The sequence below is a fragment of the Apus apus genome, chromosome 1 (genome assembly GCF_020740795.1).
Source record: "Apus apus isolate bApuApu2 chromosome 1, bApuApu2.pri.cur, whole genome shotgun sequence".
Lineage (NCBI taxonomy): Eukaryota > Metazoa > Chordata > Aves > Apodiformes > Apodidae > Apus > Apus apus.
In genome coordinates this window covers 31,287,166-31,313,698 of record NC_067282.1, presented here as the reverse complement: position 1 = coordinate 31,313,698, position 26,533 = coordinate 31,287,166, and the positions used below count along the sequence as shown (strand labels likewise).

General features: G+C 41.2%; 1 protein-coding gene across 4 annotated transcripts in view; it reads right to left on the bottom strand.

Annotated features, from left to right (window-relative positions):
• The window catches only part of ENOX1 (ecto-NOX disulfide-thiol exchanger 1), a 367,973-nt gene that overhangs the window by 11,268 nt on the left and 330,172 nt on the right, over positions 1-26,533 (bottom strand). For all 4 annotated transcript variants that reach the window (XM_051631836.1, XM_051631825.1, XM_051631855.1 and 1 more), the window contains 2 exons: positions 16,614-16,721; positions 11,871-11,927 (listed from right to left, as the gene is read on the bottom strand). In XM_051631836.1, the coding sequence (XP_051487796.1) occupies positions 11,871-11,927; positions 16,614-16,721 (165 nt within the window). The remainder of the gene's footprint in view (positions 1-11,870; positions 11,928-16,613; positions 16,722-26,533) is intronic.

Sequence of the window (26,533 nt, the reverse complement as noted above, 5' to 3'; positions counted from 1 at the left end):
TGACTATTCATTTCCACAGGCAGACTTCTGACACCACCACTGACAAGGAGCTGATGGCTGTAGAAAGTTGTAAATGGCAGGTTTTGCACATGGATGTATATCTTCACCATGGCCTGGCCATAAGGTGGGAGAGATGTCGGGTTTGTGTCACTTTCTCATGTACCCTGGCTTCTTGCGGAAGCAAAGGAAGAAGCATGGGCAAGTGGACTGCTCAAAAATGTGCCTGGTCTCATTGTCCATTGTGGTCCACCATGAGGCAGCTGGGTGCCACACTGTGGACACAGCAAATAAGAATGTGACACCTAAGAAAGCTGCATGTGCCAGAGAAAGACACAGAAGTCCTGAAAAGTAGAAGAGATGCGGTGATTTTGTACAGAGCCTAGTAGCAGGTACTGAAGAACAAAAGGCTAGCTCTACACTCTAGGGTACTGGCAGATCAGAAAGCCCCAGATATTTAGGGTAGATGACCTGGGTCTTTCAGGCCTTAATTGGTTTCTTCTTTCACCTTGTGGGAAAGTACGATATGAAATAAAAAATTCTCAATCCAGACATCACTCATCCTCTACAGGCCAGTCTTCCGTCTGTGAAAAAAATGCAGACAGAATATAAAATATCTGCTCTTGCCTGGGGCTTCTCTCTTTAGCAGAAATGCTTTTCTTTAGCCTAAAAAAGCTCTATGATCGTGAAAACACAGGCTAGCCAGGATCCCTAAAAATGAGGTGAGTCAGGGTTTGCCATTTCCTATAAACACTGACCAAGAGCTGAGCAAGGCATGAACAGCAGCTGCCCTACCTGGAAACTGCTCCTGCCAGGGTGCGGCTCCGCATCCCCCGTTGTTCAGGACTCCGCTTGAAAGGCAGAATATGGGATTTAACGAATGTGACATTGAAGACAGCTGGGATGTGATCAGGATGCAAATGACAAATATCCAAAGAGCTGAAATATTCTCTCTGCTATCTGGGCAATCCAAATATTTGATAATTACCTTTAAATCCAAGGGGAATGATGACTGCTTGCATATTGTCTTCAAAGACCTCATTCCCTTTGTTGTAATACAGGGGATTCTGCAGAAGTGTGTAGTGAGAGGGTAAAAATAATAGTGTGCCTCCTGAAAGACCCAGTTAAAAAGAAAAATCCTACCAGACTCTGGAAAAGTCTGTAGGATGTGTTGATGCTTGTACTGCAGGTACAAAGCAAATCATCTGAGGCATTAAAACATAGCAGAAGAATGAAAGAGTAGATGTTGGACACAGCAGGCATATGACAGAATAACTGCTGAATATTGTTAGATGTAAGGGATACACCACACTTTCTCATCAGTCAGGAGGATTTACAAGAGAAAAAGACATATATTTCTGGAATATAAGGAAAAACCTTGCAGGCTATTAACAGCAGGCCAGAGAGATGCTGTAAGCTTGCAAAGATAATTTTATGATTTTGATAGAAGAAGGAACCATTTCATAAAAAATCTGCAGTCCTTAAGCTCTTGATAGACATATTTGTACCTGCTCTGAGTTCACAGAACTGGGCTTAGACTTCAGATGTGCTTGCCCAAACTGCTTCTTGATGGTCAGGCAGGTTTAATGATTCTACTGCTAAAAAATGGGTAGAAGCTGGCCTGCAACATGAAGACTGCACCTTTTTCATTTATTTTCATTTACCTGAGGATCTCTTAAAGTCTGCTATACTTGTGTCACTTTTGCTGGTCTTTCTTTACATGTAACTCAGGCCCACATCTGAAAATTTCATCTTGCTGTTTTAACCTGAATGGAGCTTAATTCAATTTCCAATCAAGGAAGCCTTGCAATAGTTTTGATGCACATCAAGTCAGGCAGCTTAAATTTACAGGGACATGCAAGGTTGAGGTACAGGACAATTTCTGGCAGCTTAACATGGTTGTCAGCTGAGAATGGGGCACTGTCCTTGTCTATGTTCTTTTCCATGGTGAATGCAAAATTAGTCAATCCAACTTGGACTAAGTTACAATGAAACAGGTTATTTAAATTTAACTTTAATCAAATCTCCTTGCAAATGCAGCAATGTGTAAGTCCACTCACAGACAGTGATCATGACTCAGGTGATCACAGAATTGCAAAACCACACAGGTGACCTTGAGACTTCCCTAGCCTAACCTCCTGCTCAAATCTGTGGGGTCAAAGCACATGGATGAACAACAAGGAGTAACAGACCCATGGGTGGATAAGCCTCAGCAGTTTCTCCACAACATCCAAGTTCTGCACCCTCATCAAAAAACATGTGGAATGTGTCATCAACAGGTGACAAGAAGGACATTCTGGAGAAGGGATCTTCCAACCACCATAACCTGCTGCTTCCTCCTGATACTTGTGATTAAAGTCTTACGTCCATGAGCACAAAGGACAGAGGCACCATCACGGATGGGGAAAGCCCAATAGACTAATTAGAGAGTCCATTGAGCCAGCTCCTCCCAGGGCTGTCATGGGAAAGCATCAGCCCCAGGGGTCAAGCATGAGAGCCGTTAAGATCAGTCAATGGAAATTGTCTCTGGATCTCCTTACAGACTGACAGGGGCACTGCCTATAGGCATATGGGACTTGTCATGGGATGTCTTGGGATTACACAAGATTTAATTGAGGGTCCTTTGTGGGGAAACAAAACGCAGAAAAATGGAGGGATCACGGTGGTTTGGGAAGGGGATAAAAGGGACTGGTCACATGTAAACTGGTTGCTGGTCAGCATACTTGTCTGGCTATGCCATGCCCTGATCAGTACAATACAGTCATTAAACTCCATTTCTAAATTTATTCCTGGTTGAGGGACTCTCTATTCTGTGTGCATGGGGGTATGTCTTGCGTCCAAGCTCAGCAGCTGAAGTGGGACCAGGGGTCAGAGGGCTGTGTGTTTGGAATGTCGCTGTTAGAGAGATGAGAGTGTGTGCGTAGGCTGCTCTGTGACTGCTGGTGAGCATCAAGCCAGACCAGCCACTGAGAAGGATCATACACTTGGGAGCCACATGTTGAAGTGGCCATAGGTCTGGGATGGATCCAGAAGAGGCCTCAAAGACTGTGCATAACATAAAAGGGACCAGGGGGTCCAAACCATAAACTGGGGACACCGTGGTATCTGATGAATGAGTAAAAGATCTGTCTCTGTGTGTGTAAGCACAAGGCAAGGGGCAGTTACAGGACAGACTGAGAGCTGAAGGCTGGTTACTGGAGGGATCCACACTGTATGAATGTATAAGTCTGCGTATGTATCTGCACCTAATGGACCTTTATCCTGATCAGCCAGAAAGGGGAGCAAGATGAGGCCATCAGCACTGTTTGTGTTTATGAATGCTGAGTTTGTGTTGCTCTGGGTGGCTGGCCATGTGTAGACGTATGCATGTGATGCGTGTGTTGTTTATGTATGTGTGCTTGTGTTTGTGCCTGTGGGGAACACGTGCTCAGCCTCACTGCAGGTCGGTCGCATGGAGCCACGACCACCTTGACTCTGTCAGGCTGCAGGATTCAGCAACTCCTGACAGCAGCCATGCTTGGTTTGGGCCAAATGGCTCTAAGTCTTCCTGTAATGGAGCTTGCTCCCTGTCATGGGCTGCTATGACACTGTGCTGTGACGTGGCATGTGGAAATTTGGTTGAGTGCCTGAACTCTAACACAAAATTCTCCAGGAACATCATGTGTGTTACAAAGCTCTTGTTTCAGCATGTCTTCTTAGAGTGACTGTTTCTGACTCTCTGCTGACTACTTCTCTAAAAATACTCTAATGACTAGAAAATTGCTCATTATCTTTTATTAATGTAATTCTTTTGTTGCTGCAAATGAATTGATCTTGTGCTACCAAATTAACTACTTCCTCAAAAGATTGTATTTTACACAGTCCTTTTTCTTACAGCCTAAGAGTTGGTTTCAATGAAGTGGCTGACATCAAGTTAGGTCATCTTGCTGACATGCTGTCTACGTGTAGAGAGATTTGTTGGCCTTTTCTATGTGCACTGGGATAACTCAGTTTACAGTAGCAAATTACAGTGTAGCATTGTGTATAAAAAGAAAAAGGCAAGGAATGAGGCATCCAACCAACCAATCTGCCCAAAGCCAGATATCTCACAAGCAGCCTGTGCTACTTTTAGAATTAGCACCAGGTTAACAATTCAGCTAAAAAAAACCCTGTTTTTCAGTACTTTTTTCCAGGATCTCAGAGGATCCTTCTCCTCCTACTACCTACCTTGTGATACACAAGAATGTATTTGCCATATGCTACACTGCAGGTGAATGTGACTGGTCTATCATTAGAAATGATACAGACCAGGTGTCACATTTTCATGCTGATCAAACCTAATCCTGACAACTTATTTTGAGCTATGCAAGAAACCAGTGTTGGTTTTGTCAGCCACAAGCACATTGTAATTTTCTTTACAGTACAATAATATTGAAATTTGCTTTTAAGGGACATTCATGTAGAACTTACCATAACTGTAAATATAAGAGTGCATGGGCATTAACAAATAAGCAATTGAGAACTGGGTTAAAAAACAATCTGGCATTAAACTTATAGGAATAACAATGAAGAAAAATTATAACAGTCACTGTAAGACCTTGCAAACTAAGCACTTCACAGCACCTCTATGCATCTAAGATTAGTTTGTCTGATTTATCCTACATGATGGAAGTGTTTTCAGAAGTGAAGATTAATTGTATTATGGTGCTCTTGACATCCTATTTTTCCGATCCATTTGCCAGAGAGATGCTTTTAACTTTTTCATTACAAAGCTTTTACTATTATAACTTTCATCTGCTGAGTTTAGGCAACTAGTGATAATCTGAAAATGCTTTTCTCATTGTAACTATCTCTTTATATTGTTCTCACTGTATTTGAGCACATCTATTTTATGGGAGTGTACGTATGCAACATACAGATGACTAATATGAAAGTTATTTCATGCTTATTTTAAAAAGTATGATCAGGTTCCTTCATTTTCTAAAGCTGGATTTATGTGTAGGTTCCTGATGACTTAACACAGATGTTTTATGTGATGTGAAGATGGTTGTTTTGCAAGGGAAAAGGTAACCATCATTTTGCACACTTTGTGTTAGGGAATTGCAGCAAACCAAAGGTTGGCTGAACAAAGGCATCACCTGCCCACCAGCTCTGCTGAGGTCATTGTAGGAAGGGATTCTTCATGCATGCTTGAGACTGAGAACTTGTGAAAGACCCTTTCAAATGATCTTTACACAAATATTGCTCTAGCAATCTCCTTGAGAATGATGAACTTCTAAAATAAAGACAGAAAAAGAAAGGCAATTTGTTTCCCTTCTGGAATGTGTAGAATAGTTTTGAAAATGTGTTTGTTGAGATACAGGGAAGGAATTAGAAGGGGTGGGGAGGGAGAACAACCAAAAATGTTTCATGAGACTGAATGGTTTTCAGCAAGGATTTGTATTTGAATTTTAGGTATCTGAAAACCCAGGGCAACCCCCAGATTCACAGGAATCTCCATATCTTAATATTTGAAAAGTACTTGAAGCAAACATTTTGCAGCTCTCATTCCTTTGGATTTCATCTTGATAAGGATGACAATCTATTCATCTGAGAAGGGTGTCTCCTGGGGGTATTGACATTCCTTTCTTGCTTCTGTCACTTTTTACTGTCTACTCCTTGAAGGACTTTAGTAGGATGGAAAGAGTGTGAATGCAGTGTACAGCCCCCAGGACTGCAGTAGAAGGCCTGTGGCTGAAGCAGAGGTGGCCCATCATCCTGCAGGTGGCTGCAGGGGAGCCTGAGTCCTCTGACAAGCCCATCTGCCTTGTACATTGCACGGGTTAAGCACACAGTTGCATATGTATAAGGCTGAATTTCCTCACTAGAAATGATGGGATGACTCCTGTATACATGTGCAGTATGAATTCTTGGGGAAAATGCTTTGGGATGAAAGGCTGCACAGAATGATCAGATATTAAAATATCAGGTAGCTCTGGGTATTGAAGAATTGTCTCCCTGTGGAGCTCAGATGAAATTCAAAGACAAAAAACTTTTGTGATTTGCTGAGTGGGTGGCTGAATGGGTTTTATCATTATGTCTCAGAGTTTTCTCCTCCCTCAGATGACAAAACTTGACTCCAATCAAAAGCCAACTTACTATGCCACTCTGACACTTTTAATTAGGGACAAGGAAGTGGTGTGATATCTTCCTGCACATTAACAAAGGGGTTATTGCTATAACCAAATCTGCTTCAGGTGGCACACTCTTTGTCAGAATACACCTTGTTCTGCCATAGCCATTCGCTGCCTGTAGGGTCAGATTGTGGCTGAAACCTCTGTTGCTGTCCCCTAATAGGCCAAACCAGGGCTGGGGTGGTGAAGGGGGGAACTCAGTGGGTCTTGATCTTTCAGTGTGTAAAAACTTCTAAAGGCTGAGAAGGCTCTTTGATAACATGGTCCTAAACAGCTAGTTAAACTCTTGCTATTTTTCAGGCCTCTCAGAATTGAATTCATGAGGTGGTGATTCCTCATGCCTGCTGTGGTAAGTAGGAAAGCTGCTGATCTGCAAACGGTCATAGCTGCTTGAATTTATCATGCCTCCACATGCCTTAAATTGAAGGAAATAAGATTAAATGAATGATAGAAGGGCTACAAATAAATGCCTGAAATAGAAAAGGCAGGGAGTAGAAAGAGGCATGGGCACTCCTCATCCCCTGGTCCTGGCCCCACTGGGACAGAAGAACCTGAACACAGAGAGTAAATGGGTCTCAGTGATCACTGGGGGCTTCACACCACCCTCCAGTCAGAGCACAGCATTCTTTCACCTTGTGCTAACAAAATAACACATCCATGATAAGCAACCAAACCCCATGTTTCTCTCCTCAAATGGGTATCTTCATCCATGTCCCTGCTCTGCACTGTTCCTCTTGCTTGTTTTCTTTGCAAAGGGGAGCAGTTACAACAGAGGGGCTGGAGATTGCACACAGCCTGTTTTTTTTTTTCTCCAGAAATGTAGCTTTGAACCTTCTCAGGTGGAGGAGAGAAGCAAACTCCAACTCCTGGCCTCCCCTGTGAGGGACTGAACCCTTAGGCTCTCGGGTACAGAAAAGCTGCCAGCACCCTCTCCCTACCCCCAGACACACCCATCTGTCATCACCTCACTTTTTGCAGCCCTCACCTCTCGTGTGTGCTCCAGAGATGCCAACCTGAGGCAGCTACTCCCTGACTCACATCATCTGGCTGAGGGTCACAGCTCACGAAGCCCTGGCACCCAGGAAGCTCAGATAGAAAAGAAACATACAGTTTCCTGACAAGTGCAAGTCCTGCACTGGTATTTTCTGGCCTGTAACTTTAGGTCCCAGTTGCTCTTTTATTAGCCATGTAGAGCAGGTTTTCTTGTCACCAGCCTGTGTTCTGGGAAGAGCAAGCCTTTTGAAGAGTGGACTAGCCAGGAAATAGCTGTAGCACTCACAAAGAAGTGAAAAGAAAAGCATCGACAGTCAATTGGAACCTTCTTTGATAAAAGTGACTAAGTTTTGTGCCATAGTCTTGTACCACTGGGACAATTTGAGCAGGCTTTGCACTCTTCCAGCTGCTTCTCTTCTCTCTCTGTTCAAAGATTCTTTTCTTCTCCCCTGGCTGGATGTGAAGCAGTCACACAGCACAGAGGTGCTCCATCCTATGGCAGGTGTGTACTAACACATATGCCATGGGACATTCACACCAGGTACCCTTGGATGCTTCCACCAAAGGTTTGCATAGTGAAGTACAAGAACTGATCTCTGATGAGTTTGATGGAATTACAGACTTCTCCAAAAATTGAGGGAGGTTAGCTTTTTTAAATCTTTGCTTGGCTTGTCACAAAAATGAACCCCATTTAAGAGGTGTCTTTATTTGTCTTTGGTAAAGATTATCAGTGATTAACCATGCTGTGTGAAAAGAGAAGACTAAGGTGCAGTTAGGAATAATACCACTTTCAGTGTAGCATAAAGTGAGCAATTTAGTAAAATGGTTGAAATATTTCACCCTGGATATACTCCTCCTCAGAGTCAGGGATCATGTGGCAACTGCTTGAAAAGCAGATATAGAGAGGAAAAATCAAAGGATGAAACAACATCAAGTGTAAGATGCTTGGTTGAACTTGAGAAATGATCTGATAATAGCTTCAAGCATTCAAATGGAAAAATGCATCCTTACTTAATATTATTGATTTCATGTCTGAAGAAAAACCCACAGAATATTGTGTCCAAGCTGCTGGAGATGCTAAGTGGAGGGAGACAGATAAATGAGGTCAAAGTCATTACTTTGTTCAAATAATGGAACTTGAACAGATAAAAAGTCTGGTAAAAAACTTGTGGTGAAATCACTCAGTGAGATGTATCACTGAGTCCTTTTAAAAAGAGTCTTGCATAAAAAATCTCCCTTTCTCCAATAACAATGGAGGGAAAAAATGGACGTTAGCCTCCCACCCCTAACACAGAGGCATATTCACCAAGGCCATGTAACTGTATTTGCATGCAGTGCCTTGTATATATTGAACTCAGCACTGAGCAAAAGGAGATCTTTGATCAAAACCCAGAATTAACTTGTACAGAAGAGGCTCCACAGAAAGCCACTGAACTTAGAGTAATAGTGGAAAAATAAACTACCTCTATAGAGTTAGCCACAAAACATGTGACTGATATTTTCAGTTTGCAAAATGTTCTCTACTTGAGCACACCCCCCAGGCAAGATTGTTTTCTCACATTGGGACTAGTCAGGTCCCGAAAGTCTGGGAACACCCTGGAATAGGACTGTATCTGAAATTATAATTGTCCATTGCCCATTATTTTCTCTTCAGTTAAGACAGAGATGTGAATTAAACACGGTTCTATGCAGCAATGAAGAGGAGATCAAAAGGGGGACAGATTAGAAGCAAGAAGCAATCTTTTCCTAACTGCAGGGCTGAAGGAAATGAACGCTCAGTGACAGCACCTCTGGCAGTCCTGGATGTTGAAGTCTCTGTTAACACCAGACCAAGATCTTGGGCTCTGTGTACCTCTTGTGCCTGACATTTGGCCTTTCCAGACACAGAGGATAACTGGGAAATGTCAACAGCCATAACAAATACTACTGCATGTACCTGGCACATCACTCATGAAAAACTCTTATGACTGTTTACAGAGCCTTGTGAGATGGTTTTGCCTTCTGGAAATAACTGATGTACCAGCAATACACTAACATTTCTGATTTTTCTCCCCAGATTTCTGAGTGAACTTCCATGGCAGAGAGGATAACACTGCAATTGCAATTGTACTCAATTCTCCTGCAAAAACAAGTGAAAGAAAGGAGGAATGGTCCATTTACAGGTTAGGTACATTTTAGGATGGATCTTTTCCTTTTTCCAAGGCTGTAAGATCCTTGTTTCTCTTTCAAGATGGTCTCACATAATGGAAATACAGAAGACACACCAGGATAGGTCTAAGAATCTATTTTTATATGTATCTGGTTTTGCTAAGAAAAATATTTCCAGGTTTTATATTAGGAAACAATATTCTAATGTAAAATATGATGCAGACTAGTGCCACCAGCAGAAAGCCTGAGGACTGCAGAAAACAATCTTTTCAGGATTACAGTGGGGGCTTTCTTACGTGCAAGCAGTGTGCTGAAAGTTTCCTACTGTCCTTTCTAGCAGCCTGATTTTCTGTTAAGTAATCTAAATATGCCAAGGTGTGAAGACTAGATTGAATGTTCAGTGTATAGACATACATTGCCGTTTTTCTTTACCAACACCTCCCACTATTGCCCTACATGTAAAAGTATTTAATTTGCTGAATTCAACCCGTTAACTGTAACAAATATGTCCTAATCCCATTATATGCATCACAGTCCACTAACAGCCACGTAGGAACCACCAAGTCTTTTTCTCTTTGATCATCCCAGATTTGCAGACTGGCCAAGAGCAAGAACCATGAAGTTTGCTGAGAATAGATATAGGGAGACAACCTGCAAGGCACAACACCTGAGCAGGACGTATTTGATATAAATGACAATTGTTTAAGAGGTACCTCAACTTCCATTTTACGAAGTTCATTATTGTAGCAAATGCTTTCAAATTCATTCTTTCTCTCTCTAGTTCCCTCTGTGCTGCTGTGCATTCTCTGATTTCATGGTGGCATAATTGTTGAATACACAGCTGCAACTGTGACTCAATAATTGTAGCTGTCTGGTTTCCCTCTTCACCATTAATTTAGGTATTGACTTCCTTTCTTAGGAGTCTAATATTGCTATGAGATCACCATGGGAAGAGTTCATGGAAAAGAGAGGGGAAAAAAATAGACTTTCTCCCCTATGGAATATTCAGGCATATGAACAATTCGTCCAATTACAAACCAGAAAAAAATTGCTACATTTAAAAAAAAAATAACATTAACCAAAGATTCTGAAATATTTTGTTTTAGATATCTGGGAATTAGGTACTGAAACACTCTCCTTGCACAATTGAAATGCTTTATTTTAATGTTACTTCAATTTATTTTATATAGAAATAAAATGTTCAGGCTCTTCTGTTTCATCCAGTTACATATGAGCCAGAATGATAAAACTTGAAGCATTTAGGTAATATGCCTTTAAAATACTTCAGTCCTGCAAAACATTGTTTCATCCACATTTTTGGAGAGGAAGAAAGCTCCTTTAGAAAGTTTCTGTGTCTTACATTTAGAAGTTCCTTTAGAAAACCTGCAACCAGCTGCTGTACAAAGACAGGTTTTTAGGTAGCAAATGTGAGCATTTCACTATCATCAGTGGATTAATGTCTTCATTTTGCTTTGCAAACAGAATCTTTCAAAGGGGCAGTAAGACACTGTGCAGACAGACTGCTGTTGCAGATTGGTTGGAGCTATCAGACAATATTGAATGTCTCCTGTCCAAATGCTGAGAGCTCTGAGGCTCTATCGACTTCACTGCGGAAACAGACCACAGTGAATGAGATTAAGGAAAGGATTAAAAAAGAGAGGACAACATTTCCTTATCACAAAGTGGCTCAGAAAATTTGAGCCTTCCATTCAGGTTTAAAATAAAACTGCTTTCCTGGCTGTGCCATTAGACAGCACATTGACTAAAACAGATGTTCAAATATATTCGTGTCCAGACTGCTACTACTTCTCTTGGTGAGGAGGAAGATGTCATACATGATCAGCTTAAATTTTCCTATATTTATGACACACAGAATCACACAGAATCACAGAATCTTACAAAGCACAAAGCTGCACAGTAGGGATGACAAACACAGAAGGGAAGTTTTCCTTTTTCCTCCCTCCCTTTATCCAAACTGCTGTTTTGACTGTAAACATTGAGGGAATAACAGAAGCATTTTTTTGGCAGCAGGTTTTAAAAAACGTGACCTTAACAAGTCCTTTAATGATTTTGGACAACATAATGACTCAATGAATTAACGTAGTCCTCTTGTGCAAATTAACTGTTTCCAGTTATACACGTGTACGTGAATCACTTTACTCAGAAATGAAATATGGCCAGACTTGCTCAGCTGCAAAGTAGCAGCCGCAGAGACAAGTAGTATAACTTCGTAGCTTGAGTAATCCTGGACAGGACACTAAGGCAAAGCATTTCTCTTGCGGTCGTTTCCATGGTATCTTTAACACCCACATACAGCAAGAAGGACATTGGTTGTTAAGGTCTCATCCAAATAAATCCTACAAAGTCAATTGCACGGAACCCAATTTATCTACCTCGAAATGAAGTTTTCTGGGATTTGAACCTGTGGGTTCAGGAAAAAAACACAAACCAGCAGGTTCTTCAAACCTGATGTGCAAATCATTTGGCCATTCTATTAGTTTTAAGACATAAATAATAAATTTGAGACCATACACATGCACATGTATATATAAAAATCTATACACATATGGCTGTACCTACATTTGCCTGAGATTCATCATGCCCATTGATTTCTGCTAATTCCTTGGCGCTTTTTAACTGCAAAGAGTAAACAAAAAACAAAACAGAACACAACGAGCACATTACTTGAGTATTTCATACAGTTATCTTTGATTTATTTGAAGGAGCATTTTATAAAGCTTCCAATGAGAAAAACAGATGGAGCATATAATTCTAATGAGTTTTTGTTCAAACCATTTTGAAACCAACATACTTAAAGCTTGATAGGTTGGCAAAAGAAAGGGAAAATAATAAGACTGGGTCATTATTTTTTAAATAATAAGCTTAGAAAGTAGTTTCAAGGCATAAAAAGTATACAGAATTGGCTCTCAAGAATAATAAATCCTTTCCTTTTCTGTTCTTGTTGCTATTAATTTAAACTTTACAATATTTGCAAGTTGCCACTAGCTAAATAGTGTTTTGCTAATGATTATTTCTGAATGATGTATTTTGAGCTCTTTAAGATGCCAAAGTGCTACTGTACATTTCCTTCCTGAGGAAGCATCTATACAACTGACATGGCTCCTGGGTGTGATGGGAAAGGAAGAGCAGCTCTTTTATGTAACCAATGTCAGGAAGAACTGAGGAGACACTGCCAATTATAAATTTATGATCTGAGCCCAAAATTTTTTCTCCCTATTAAATTAGCTTTTTGGGAAAAATCCAGGATTACATGGGGAATTGTAAAAATCACTCCCAAGAGATTTAAGGGATATCCTTGCTCATGTCTTCAGTCTCAGTGAAATACGCAGTCGTTCATTCTGTGATAGGGCAAACACAGAAAGGAGGAGACACCACATGTCTCCTGAGCGTGTAAACCATGAAGGTTTGTACACTTAAATGAAGCTCTCAGAACCATTTACTCTTTAGATATATCTTTGAACAGTCATGCATTTATTCTAACTTAATTCAGAGTAGATATCCGGGCTGGGGACGTGGGGTGGGAGGAGGTGTGGTACTTTAAGCAGACCTTTCTTCTGCATTCCTTGTTTTTGCAAAAAAACCTCAACAGCTGGGGTTGATGTAACTGCTGATGATACAGCTGTGATCCTGAATGGCAACACTCCTAAAATCCAGGGGAAAAGGAACACTGTTATGTTTTCATTAGGTGCCTGACTCAGAAGTGTTGGCAGACTACCACCCTAGGGCGATGAGGCTACCTCCATGATCTTTCTGCTGGGTGGCAGCAATAGATAAACTGTGTGTGATTTAGTTCCTGGCCTCTCATAGTTCACAATCTGACAATGAAGGTAGCTGGGCCATGGTCTCTGTGCACCTTATTCTGCAGGGCTGTAAATGGCACTGCTGCAGGAACTGCTGCTCAAGCCACTAAACGAGTCCCTGATGGAGAGGAAAGGAGGTTGGCAGTCCCTGATAAAGCAGTACCAAGGAGGGCTGGGGACTGCAAACTCATCAGGTGTCCTGGTTACCTTCACTGATGCTCATCCTTTGAATATCCTTGAAAAGCCTGCAATTTATACTGACAGCAGGGTGATGCATTTCCAATGAATGCTACATGTTTTCCCTGTGCTGAAAAAATAGCCATCCTGTGAAACCACCTCACTGTGAGAATAGCTGGTAGGAACAAGCTGAGAGGGCTACTTCCAGCCAAGCACCAAAGTTAGGGATTTCAGCATCCTGGTGAGACCAGAGGAGACATTTCCTGATTCTGACAATTCTTCATCATAGAAATTCATCTCTTGTGAGCAGTCTTGTTGAGTTCTGAATTACTCATCTGAATATGAGGTCAGGGGAGCATGCCTGGGTATGTAAAACTGCTCTGCACACCAGTGCCATGCCCTGAGTGTTCAAGAAGTGCTGTGCATTATGTACCTTTTGCCTTTCCTTTTTCAGGCTGATAAAGTGCCATGACCCCTTGGCACCTGGCATGACTGCCAGCTTCTTGGGCAATGCTCCACATGCATTCTGCTGGTGATGTACCACTCTCCTGTCAGCCACATATTTGATGGGAGAGTGGGCTCAGCCTCCAGCCTGTGTTGGCTTTCACCTCACCATGGTTTCCCACCATGATGGCCCTGGCACTGCTCCACTGGTTAACCTAACTCTAATGCAGGATGCTTGAGCCCTTCTATTTCTTTTATTACCTGACGGGTTCTAAAAAGGATGACAGAGCTCAGGCAAGAAGGTGCTAGCATCCACACCTACTCTAGGACCACTGCAGTAGGAGGTGGAGGTGAATCAGTGTGGACAATGGTAGAAAACTTGTGGGTAGAGAATGTGCAGTTGCATTCCAACTGGGTGAAGTCCTCTTTTTTCCAATATTGTTTGTGGGTTTTTTTAAAAATTAAAATTATATTATTTTGCCATATCCTAAATAGTGAAAGGTTGGAACAGGAACCTTAGAAAAACATACAATATTGGAAAAACAGGACTTGCCTTACCCTGTAAGCAGGCGCCCACACAGGTCTGTGGTCAACATGATGTTACCAGCAGAGAGCATGCTGAGGCAACACACTGACCTGGTGCCACTAACAACCAAGGGCCTACCTGAAAGGAAAGGAGAAGGGCTGAGGAGTTTGAAGAGTGTAATGCATCTCATGCTGTAGTGGAGTAGGTCTGACCCAAACCAGTGGGTGTGAATCCCCCTGACAACCAGAGCTGGCAGCCACGGGCCAGATCTGATCCAGACGCCTTTGGGCTACAGTAGTGCAACATGATGCAGGAACAAATGGGGCCTGTCCCAGCAGGCTGTCTCAGTTTACTGATGTCCCAGTGCAACTGGGACTATGCGAGACGCTGCTGAGCAAGCAGATACGCTCAGGCACTACTGCACCTCTCTGTGCAAACATACCCATGGTGAGGCAGGATCCCTCTGCCAGGTTGAGAGGAAAGCATTTCTGTGATACGCTTGCTAAAATCTGCCCTTCCTCTCAACCTGGCAGAGGGACCCTGCCTTGAGGCAAGCGTCTGGTGCTATTTATTGTTGAAAGAAGTGTTTGTATTTACTTGACCCTACCAGACGATTTTCAACACCCATTGTGGGTAAAACACACAGATAAGCTGCGGTGCTTGTAAAAGAAAGCTATGAGCCTTGGCAAGTGGGCTTCACTACTGCTAGGCCTCTTGCTGTTCTGGAAAGTTTTGGAACTGGTTCAGGGTTGCTGGAGAAGCACAGTGGCTAAGTAGCACTCCTTGGGAATTCTGGCTACTTACAGTCTTGGCCTTAGGCGTGTTTCAGAGCTAATTCTCAAGAGAAAAGCAGATCTATCCTGCTATTAGTTCGTCTGTCTGCCTACCATGAGTGCACATTTGATTTGCAATTAGTAGGAGTTTGCAGAGATTCAGAAGTCTGCCCTGGTGGTCTCTACTGGGGCCCAGTACTGTTAAGATGTTTCTACACATTTTTTCAGCATTTAGTCACTTCCAAGATACTAAATAACTTAATGAAATTACTTTTTTTTTTTTTTAAATGAAATGTTTTATAACATTATATCTAGAATATAAATGAGATGCAATTAACTCAAGATATCTGGTAGATTCTGTGTTTATAAAGATTCCGTCATTACCAAATCCATTCTTTCTCATGACATGTTTTGTAACACACTCTTGCATCAGCTCTCATTTATAAGGTTATCTTTCTAACTGTAAGTGCTAAGCACATGTATCTGAGCATAAAAGCTTTATTTTTTCCAAAATCTAAATTATTAGTTTCTACAATATATTTCTCACTAGATGTGCTCAAAGCCAAACACTGGATGTGCAACAATGTCACAGCGTTCATAAGAAGCATTAAAAAATTCTGAAATAAGCATAATTTTCCCAATGTGAACTTCAAATGTATAAATCTGTCTGCAGACATATTCAGACAGATTCTGAAAAACCCTGAACACAAGAATAATCAGCATTGTGAATCTCTGCCATCTAAGCAATTCAGATCCCACAGTTTTTAAGTTACAAATACTTAACCAATATTTTAGCTCAAAGTTTATATGGAAAGGATTAAAACAAGGTCTCAAAGCAGAGACTCTGCCTGTATAGGTAGGGATTTGTGATTTCAGTGTCTGTACAGAAAACATGTACTTGTGCACACTGTGCTTGTACACAATGCATTGTTTTATCTCCAGATTTACAGACTCAGCACCAGATTCTCTTTTTGCTGTATAACTATCCATCTCACCATGCTTATAAAACAATACCATATACTCTGTGTCATAGAACATCTTAGTATCAAAGGTGTGATAATTAAATTTACAGAGGTTTGCTTCTCACTGCTTAAACAAGTACACTGATAACTAACTCTTTAATGCCGTTATGGTAAAATGTTTTGTATGCTCATATCTGCATGAATAACATAGGAGATGCCAAGCTCTTTTTATTCAATACTAGTCTGAAAGGAAAGAGCTGCTTGTTTCAGGTATATTTAACTCTCCTAATATATATATATATATTTTAATTCAGAGTGAAAACACACATCACTGATCTCCATGTAGAATAATGCAAGAGAAAAGGTTACTCAAGACATGAAATTAAATATTGGATAGTATAAAATAAAGGTCCCTTCTCACTCTGTTTTCTCAAACACTGCGTTAGCCTCAGCTGTGTTTACAAATGCTAATAAGAGCAGACACACAGGCTACATAAGGTTGTCTTGCTCAACAGCCTGTTCTTTGGCCAGACTTCTATGGACTTTGGAGGTGAAACCATGAGTCCTCCATCCCCTTAGCATGCCTAAGCCAGCATTTTTCTCCTACCAGAAACACTCACCTGTTCTTGCAGGACTTTAAGCATTGCTTGCGTGTGTGTTTGCTCTTCCTTGGCCTGCTCCAGCTCAGATTTCTTGTTATTTAATTCTTCCTGTATGCTCAGCAATTGCTGCACAAACAAAAGAAGTTTCTGGTTAGCATTGTCTAGATCCAAAGCAGTTTAAAATCCTCAGTTTGATAAATCCTCATTTCACGCAATACTTTGCAGTCTGCTCCTACATTTATTATTGTTGCATAATCTGCTGTGTCTAAATGGACTAGAGGTAAATTATTTTCATCTGCATCTCCTTCTGCAGCAGTGCTCCCCGAATAATGCATCTTTTAACGTGTTTTCAGCTATTTGTTACATTAAAGTAGAAGCTCCTGCTATAGTATATCACCCACAGAGCGACTGTCACACTCATCTGAACCAATAACTTATTTGCAGAAGTATATGCAGTCATTTTAATAACACTAGGGTAAACACTATGGTACATAAATAATTTAAAAGCTCAGTCCTTTAATATAATTAGTCATTGGCCCCCAGCCGTTTTCATTCTATGCAAAGCAATATTCTGGAAAGCTTTTGCGGTGAGTTGCCAAGAAAACAAAAGCTTTCCTTTTATTCCCTTGTGCTGTGGTATTTTATTAGATCAGGAAGACTGACGCCCTACAATCAATATATCAGCCAGGGAGGCTGCTGTTCTGAACTGTCAAAACAAAAAAACTATGACCAAAACCTATTTTTATGAAGGGAGTTCTGGGATGCAGGGACGTCGCTTGGTCTTGGCTAGCTTATGTTCTCCATAGACTCATTTTGACTGTCAAAAGCAGGACAGTAGGCTTAGTTAATTCTGAAATAATATTTTTGTATGGATTTGATCAATATTAGACACTGCTGAAGAGCAAGAAGAGACAAAGAGGAGATTAAAAAGGAGTTTATTGTGCTTTCCCTTAGTGATCAAGAAAGGAAACTATGATTTGCTGGGGCAACATACTGCTTGTAAGCACACTCCTTTGTAAGGATGACTTGAATACTGAACTGCTTTACTAACTTAAGTTATTGATCTAACTATGTATCAAAGCATCTAAAGCTTAGTTTCATACTTAGTTAGGACTGGTAACTCTGACTCAAAGTGATGTTGCACACATTCAGCATCTTGGTTAGTTACAAACAGCAAGCCTAGAAATACTCCCTGTCCTTGTTCCACTGCACTAGTAGTCCCAGGCATCAAGGGAGGTTCAGTATTGTTTTCAGAGCTGCATGGAAACATGACATTTCTGGGACTGATGAAGTTATTGGTAGTGTATTTCTGGTTTAAGTGACCACTAGTATGATGGATTAATTCAGTCACTGAAGCAAAAACACATATGGGTATATGTCTGATTATACCTCACACACTACAGTCCAGCTGGGTTAGCTTTTTGATGGATCTCACTGCCTGGACTGCTCTCTTCAAGCCTTAAAGGGCTATTCAGGTATGTGTATTCAGTCTAGTACAGCACAACAGTATTTCAAATGTCAAGATTTTGCATGAAATAGCAAGGTCTGTTTCACTGAGGCTTTTGCCCAAACAACTTTTCTGTGGAAAGCACTACTTTGGCATTTCCTGACCAGGGAGAGATTGCCACCTAAGGCCTGTGTCCATGTTACCTGTTAGGTACAACTCCCTGCATTTGCAGAAGATACACTGAATTTGTGTATATTGTCATGTGTCACATACAGATGTCCACACAAATCTTAGCACAGTTATATCTTTCCAGATTTTTCATAACTTTTAGCCCACAAGGAACCATTTGGTTAACTCATTTAACCTCCTGTTACTACAAGCCATTAAGCTTCACCCAGGACAGCTCTAGCAAATGTCTGCAATTTAGAAAGAAGGGACTCAAATCCTTGGAAGAGAAGCAGAGCATACAAGACACCAGAGTGGTAGTAAAGCCCTCTCAAGGATCACTAGCTGAGATTTGATAAGCAGGTGTGTCACCTAATAGAGGCTGGTGAAATTTCCTCTCCTCCCCAGCGGCAACCCATTGGAATCAAAGAATCACTAAGATTGGAAAAGACCTTCAAGATCATCAAGTCCAACCATCAGGAACACTGGACCTTACACATCTGAACCTGGGAAGGGTTGTTAAGAGAAAAGAGTCTTTATGTCCTCCAACTCAGTCTTCTCTAAGCAGTTCTGTCACACCAGTGTGGCCAGCCTCTGATGATTCAAAGGGAGGAATACCAAGTTTCACTTAAAGAGAGAACTTGTAACAGTTCTTCTAGAACTGAAATCTTCTTCTTCATCCTGCCCACCTCCATGACTTTTCCATGGCCCAGTTTTACATACCACAGATCAGCTCACAGACTTCCACTGCTTCATTTTCACATTTCCCACTGCGATCTCCCACTGTGATTTAGTCTAATTTTATCTCTCTCCCTTTGATCCTGACTTTTTTCATTTCATGTTTGAGGCAATTTTTACAAAACTGTCCAAGCATGGAAGGAAGTGGTGTGGAAGGCACTCTCAGAGAGCATGAGAGAGATGCTCCCTCCTCTGCATCTTTGTACTCAGCTCTGGAGCAGCCAGGAACAGGAATCCCAGGAAAACATCCAACATGCTCAGTTTCCCTGGGGTAAGACAGCGTGCATTCTGGTTGCATTATGAGCTGCAAAGCACCTGATTTAAGATAAAACATTTCAGCAGTTATGCTGTCAACGACTGCAGGGTTCCCTTATCTGCATAGACTTATATTTTCAAAGATATCAAATGAGTCTTATTTGCACAGGGGTGGAAAAAAAAGTATGTGTAACTAAGGTACCATATTCCCACTCAAGCATAAGGTTTTACATTTACAGAACTCTGAACTTACTATCCAACCCCCAAATATGTCAGAATTGTGTGAACCTTGTAGCCATCCCCTGGAGGTTTAGCCTTCTTTCTTTCTGTCTTGCTCATTTTTATCTCTAAAAGCTGCAGAACCCACTCATTTTACATGGGTCAGGTTGTGAGATTTCTTTTTCCTGAGTGGTTGATGCTGCCACCAGGAAGTGGTAACAGGGAGCTGAAGCTGCCAAACAGCATTTCTCTCCCTTCTAGTCTCATTTCGGAAAATCAAGAAACAGTTCTGACTGAAAAAAAAAAAAAAAAAAAAAAGTATCAGCCTAAGACAGGCAAACAGCCTGAAAAATTTCAGCACAAATGTGATGTTTGGCAAAATTAGAAGCAAATGGAAAGAGGATCTTACACTGTCAGGAATGAGGTAAAATTCATAACAGGGACTGCAGCCATGCCTGCTTATTAAAGGACAGCATCTCCATGAAGATTGTAATGAATGATGCTAAGATGATGGTATTTAATTATTCAACATTATTTTTTCACATAAATGTGGTTATTAAAAATTGATCCTATAGATATTTCTTCTGCTTTTCACATTGCTTGCAAGTATACACCACTATCAATTAAAATTAAAAAATTGTTCTTGGTTTTGATGTTTGTGCTGTCTGATACTGTTTCACCTACTTTGCTATCTCATCCAGCATTTCTGTCAGAGCTTTCCCTTGTGCCCAACCAACCACACAGCATTTGCTACCGTTTCCCACCCAATATATCCTGCTGGCTTGTCTCACAGCTACTGCCAGCACAGCTATCAAAGGGTCCCTTTCTTCAACCTCCTCTCACCTCTTTGGCCATTTCCTTTAAGCTTTGGTGTCCTCAACTTTGTGGCATGGCCATGGCACTCAGACAGTAGTTTCCCAGTTTCCTCAGGCAAGATAGTGACTTCTTGGTCACACAGCCAGGAAATACCTAGCTCGTTCTTCCTTTGTCTTCCAGTGGTCCTCATTGTGCAACTCTTTGGGTCTCTGAGGGTCCCCTACAAGTTATGCAAGGGTCTTTTACCTGGGCCAGAATCACAGCTCTGAGAATCCTGGTGAAAGACATCTTCACAGCCTAGGGTTCCACCAGCACCAGTCTGGAAGCTTAGCTGGTCTGCATGCAACCAAAACCATTAGTCACCATGGCTTTCTGGTTGATTGTAAGACATGAAGCCATGTAGTAGGTTCAGATCAAACTCGTAGACATCACTGATATCCTCTTACTGGCCTTTCCAGACAGCAGACAGGAAAGGAAAAAGAATTAGACTACAGGTTGTCTCTTCAGAGATTAACCAGAGATTAGACCAAAAAAAAAAAAAAAGGAAGACATATTGCTTGCTTCCAGTGGCTGCTCTCTATAAAAAAATAAGTACCACTCTCCAGTGTTAAATTTCCCTCATTCCTGGGGACTAAATCTTCCCTGTACATAAGCAGGTAGCTAATTTCTTTACATGGGGGGGAAGGGTGCATGTGTTTTATTTTAAGGTGTTTTTTTTTCACACATTCCCACCTCCAATGCTGAATCTCTGTCAAGAGACAGTTCAGTACCGCCCATATTGCTTAGAACTCAAAAGTGCAGACAGAAAATTACCATCTTTAACCAATCTTCACAGCTTCCAAAATATTAAATATAGATGGTATTATTGAAGCCAGATGAATTACTCAGACTGTGTACAATGTGCTGCCAGTGTGGCCAAGAATGCTAATGACCAAACAACACACAGTGCCTTGAAATATATTGAGAAACCCTAATGGGAAAGTAATAGCTTGCTGTTGTGTACCGCTGGGCTGCCATGAAATACTCCTCTTTCCTCTCCTTCTCCCTGCCCACAGGTCTTTATTCCTCCCCAAAACGCAGCGTTAAATCTGTACATTTAAATATAAATTATGGACATATCTGGAAGTGCGGACACATACTGAGCCTAGCAGGACAGAGAAGGGTCTCAGAAGGAAGCATGGTTTCCAGCATGAAACCATCAACTTGGCATGCTAAGAAAAGGGAGGTAGATCAGAAGAGACCACAGGGCCTGAGGCTGTGCTCAAGGTAGTGTAAGGCTGACAGAATAATGAAAAACCAGTATTTGCCACTAGTTTAGCAGTCGTACTGCTGAATGGTCTTGCCCCTGCTATTTTGGTTATTGTTTTCTCTACAGCTGGTTGAAACGACATATGAAAATGTTACAAAAGACCTTAAAAAAAGGAAAGAAGAGCAGACAAAATAACACCTCTGAGGTGGCAGTACTGACTTCCATCACAGGTTGTGCAGGCAGTTTCGGTAAATCCAGCCTTGTTCAGCCATGGGAGGGAGGCATAGACTCTCCTGTTTCTGGAGTAGTAGCAGAGTGTCCAGAACAGATCTGTGGCAAACTCTTCTGAAATTAGTGTATCAGTCAAAGAAGGATGGTCTTTCACAGCCTGACTGAGCCAACTCCATTGAATGGACACCTTAGACACCTTGTGAACTCAGGCAAACTGACTTCTCCTACCCATATGATGTTTGAGGGCAGCATATAACTTATAGGGAATACATGCCTATACAGGAAAATTTGAGATATAGGATTCACTAGGTGCCTAAAATGAAGGGGAAAAAAAAGGCCTCAAATAGGCAGGCCACATCCCAGTCAAGGCTACATTTTTCAGTCCAAATGAAACCCTTGAATGCTTGCACACTGAACAGTAACCCCAGGAGGTAGTTCTCACTTGTGCCAGAGTGCAGCCCTTTCCTCTAAACCTATGAAGGAATCAGAGATCTAAAAATTATCAAACCACAGGCACTGAAAGGACTGCAGTGTTCAACTAAAAATTAAAACACCTAAGCTAGCAATTTCTGAGGTGGTGTGTTGTTTGTTTTTTTTCTTTTTCCCAAGTAAAACCTCAATGTGTCTTTTCTAACTTTATTTTATATAGACAAAATAAGTTTGAGTTTGCCAAACGGAAAGGAACAAAAATCACCAAGGAAAATAAGTGCTTCAGAATTCTTAGAAGCTGCTCACAAATGCAGAAGGGAAGGATGGTAAACATTTCTTTTCAGAATCCTTCTTAGGTAGACGGAAAAGAAAAAAATAATCAAAATGAAATCTCAAGCATACAACCAATTGCAAAATAAAAATACAAATCCCTCTCCCAGTACTTCCACAGATGGCCTGGAGTGTTTTTCTTTCTTTGTAAGACAGAGAAGATTTCATATCACAAATGGCCAGCACATGGCAGGCTTGAATAATGAGAAAGTGACTTCCCAGCTGAGCAAATATGCATTAGTAACAAGACGCTGATGAGGCCAGACAAATCACCAAGGAAACGAGAATGTGAAAGACAAGTCAAAGAAGCTTTAGAAATGAGCCCTCAAGGAAGTTAGCCATGTTGCAGCAGTAAGGGCAACATCCGTGCCATCCTAATGTATGACAAAGCAGAGCTAAAAGAAAGGGTATGACTGTGGATTTTTTTAAAGGAGTAAAAGGAAACACAGTGTAAATCAGTGTTTCTCATCCCTGCCACTTCTCAGGGTGTCACAGGAACTATGCGGGTGGTGTCATTTGGATGGATCATGGGGTTTGCAATGGAAACAGAGCCCAAGCCCTGATCCTGCTGCCCTGGGCTGGTGAAGAGCTGCCTGTGGATCAACAGCCCAGCCTCTGCATGTTTGACATTCACCTGCAAAGTGAGTTTTCATGGCACTCTGGCCAGAGGAAAAGACCATGCTGAACATGTTAGCTCCACAGACTAACCACCTCAGAAGAGGCTGGGGAGATGGACACACACCTGATGGGTAAGCACATATGGTGGCCCTACTGAAGAATTCTGTTCAGCCGCTTCCTTAGGGGGATGTTTGCCACGCTCCTCTGCCCCCGTTATTAGATTGACTGCAAAGCTCCTACAGCTTTACAGTACTCAGAGAAGGAGCAAATATAACTGAATCCAAGAAATATGCCAGATGAGAAAACAGAGAGCTGGACACAGACACTGAAACTGCCTTATGAGAGGTTACAGAGAGGATGGAGTCAGGCTCTTCTTGGATAAGGGCTGAGGGTAAATAGAAACATATTCAACAAGGAGCAATTCTATTACATATAAGGAAAATGTTCCACAGTGAGGATGGCTAACCACTTAAACAAAGGCTCAGAGAAACTGTGGACTCTCCATCTTTTGAGGTACTGAGAACATAGCTGGATAAGGTCCTAAGCAAAATTGAGACAACTCCAGAGCTGCCCCTGCTTTGAGAAGAAGGATGGTGTACATGACTTTTAGATGTATCTTCTGACTTATGTTCTTCCGTGATTCTAAAGAATATCTAATACTTATCAGAGAAATACCTCAATTTCTTTTGTTTCTATGAAGCATAGAAATTCAGACACACCAGTTACAAGAAGCAGTGTTAGGACTTGGACAGAATATGAGAGGAGACTATGGAAGGTGCAATGGATAGCTTAAAAGCCAGTCTACAGTTTCCTTTGTCAAATAATTTTTAAGTTTATGTCTTACTCCTCAAGAAAGACAATATATCTTCAGTTATCTATGGACATTTGCAGCAAATGTGGAAAAGACCCAAGACCTTGGAAACCTTACAGAATCAATCCCTCTTCTCAGATGCAAAATTTTCCTGGTTTACTAACAGATACTTAGTGCTGGCATCAGGGATCCCTCTCTGGGATCTGACTTTCACAGCAGATTACAAAGGTCTTTGGTTTTGATGGTGGCAAGTGGAGGGCAGAAGTCTGACCAAAGTCCATTGCACCTCATCAATAAAGCTCCCTCCTGCCTTTGCTAAATGACATGATTGGCATATCAGGTAGCCCTTGATTTTAGTGGCAATAGGTGAGCAGACATCTGCTGTGGCCTTACAGCTTGCTCTGATCCTGATCAAAGGAAGAGGGTTGATCCCAGATGAGCATCATGTTTCCTTTGCCCTAATGTCTGTCCTCCAAGGCAACCACCTGGCACCTGGTACGATGTGCAGTCAAAAGAAGACACAATGATCCATTCATAGTAAACTCATCTTCTCCAGCCTTTCACCTGTGTTTGTTCATTGTGGGCACCTCCTTGCCAGGCAAGGGCACTTGGACTATATGATCCCATCTCTTCTTTCATGGGACTGCAAATCGTAGAATCATAGAATGGTTTTAGTTGGAAGGGACCTTAAAGATTATCTAGTTCCAATCCCCCTGCATGGGCAGGGATACCTACCCATGAGCATGATACAGCATTCTCCCACTCAACAAACCAAATTAGATCTTTAAAATTTTTATTTCCTATTCAAGAAGAATTATTTTATTTATTCTGAAGGAAAATAAGAAGACTCGACACATTTAAATTAGAAGAATGATATTAGGGATGAGAATCAATTTACACAGTATAATTCCCATTGAAGCACAGTTCCTAGTAGTGGAAGCAGACCTAGTAACGATACCATCAAACACATTTGGAAACTGTGTAATCAGCAAGCCAATGCTAATATTTAGGATCTTTTAAAGAATTCATGTAAGAATTGGACTGTAAAATTTATTAGATCTGTCCTTCACTACCACTAGACTACTCAAGCATGTTAATGAAGATATTAGCTGATTTCTTTCATATTTTAAATAAAATGTGTACACTCGATTATTTGTCTCCAAAGTGTTTATTCTTGCTGCCAATCTTAGTTTAGCTTTACCAGTGGTAGCAGGCAAGAAGATGCTACCCTCCACTACCTTATCACTAGAAATGCTATCAAGAATATGGTGCATAAAGCATCTATGGGCCCTTATTTACCCTTTCCCCAATATTGTTGAAGTGGTGGCGGCAGAAGTAGCAAATTAAACACTACTTTCGATAAGGAAAGATTGTTAAAAACAAAGGAGGACCCATTTGGCTTCTCTGCTTAATTGCCAGCTTCTCTTTTTATTTTTTATTTTTCTTTACATGTAATCAGAAAGAGTATGTATTTTCTGGAAGTTTGAACATGGACAGTACTGTACAGAGCCCTGAAAAGCACAAGGGAACAAAGATAATACTTAAGGGAAAATTTCTATCTGTACAGTGAGCAGACATACTGCTTGCCTAGTTTCCAATATCAACCACAGGGAGAAAGAAGAGAAAGGCCTGCAAGCTTGGGTTCACACTCCTAACATACATCGACTCAGTCCCTCCCACTTCTCTTGTATCCATTCCCTATAAAATTACCAGTGTTGATCAATATTGCCATTACTACTCCAGTGCCACTTTCATAGGAAAACAGAAGAATCTAACTGGAATTCATATTGCAAGAGTAGTAATAAAAAAATTTTCCAACTCGATTATTCTAGTCTGTTTATTCAGCAGGTAAAATGCAAATACAGGGGGTAATGCTTTTATCTCTTTTATTTACTCTTCTCCTTAATACTGCATTTGGAGAAAAATCAGTTTCCAGCCGTGCGTGAGTACATTGGGTGGGTTATTTGCTGAACAGATGTTTGGTGAGCTAAAGGTAGGTGGATAAAAAAAGACTACAAATTTCCCCTGCATTAAGGCTATATTAATAAATATGGCTGTAACATGCTCCATCTATTCAACAATGATGCTAATTTCAGAGCTAAACTGCTACTATAACCTGTCTATTTCAAGGTAAATGGTTATTATAATGGTCATGGCACTCACAAGGCACCAGATTTGGCAGTTTTCAGCAAACAGCATATGTGTCTGTGACTTCTGACATTTCAGGAAGCTTGTATGTGAGAGAAAGGAATGGCTGTGACAGTTAACAACTTCTGCAAAGGATCTGAGAGCTGCAGACCTAAATGCCAGCTGAGGTTTATTGGAATTTAATAGGTGGTTGATTGGTTAGACAACTGATGTGGAAAGAAGTCTCACAATGCCCTGTCCTACTAGCTGTTGAAATCTCCTGGACAGAAACATGCTTTTCTTCCCTGTGCCCACTGAAAGAGAGATTGGACCGTAGGAATAGTCATGTATAATAAAAAACTACTTTTCATACAGGATAGGGGGGGAAAGACCTAGGCAGTGCCATCTGTGACTGTAGAATAAAAATTCTGCTAACCGAGTGAGGACATCTGAAAATGTAACTCTGCTACTGTGGCTGGGAATGGTAGAAATCCAATTAATTT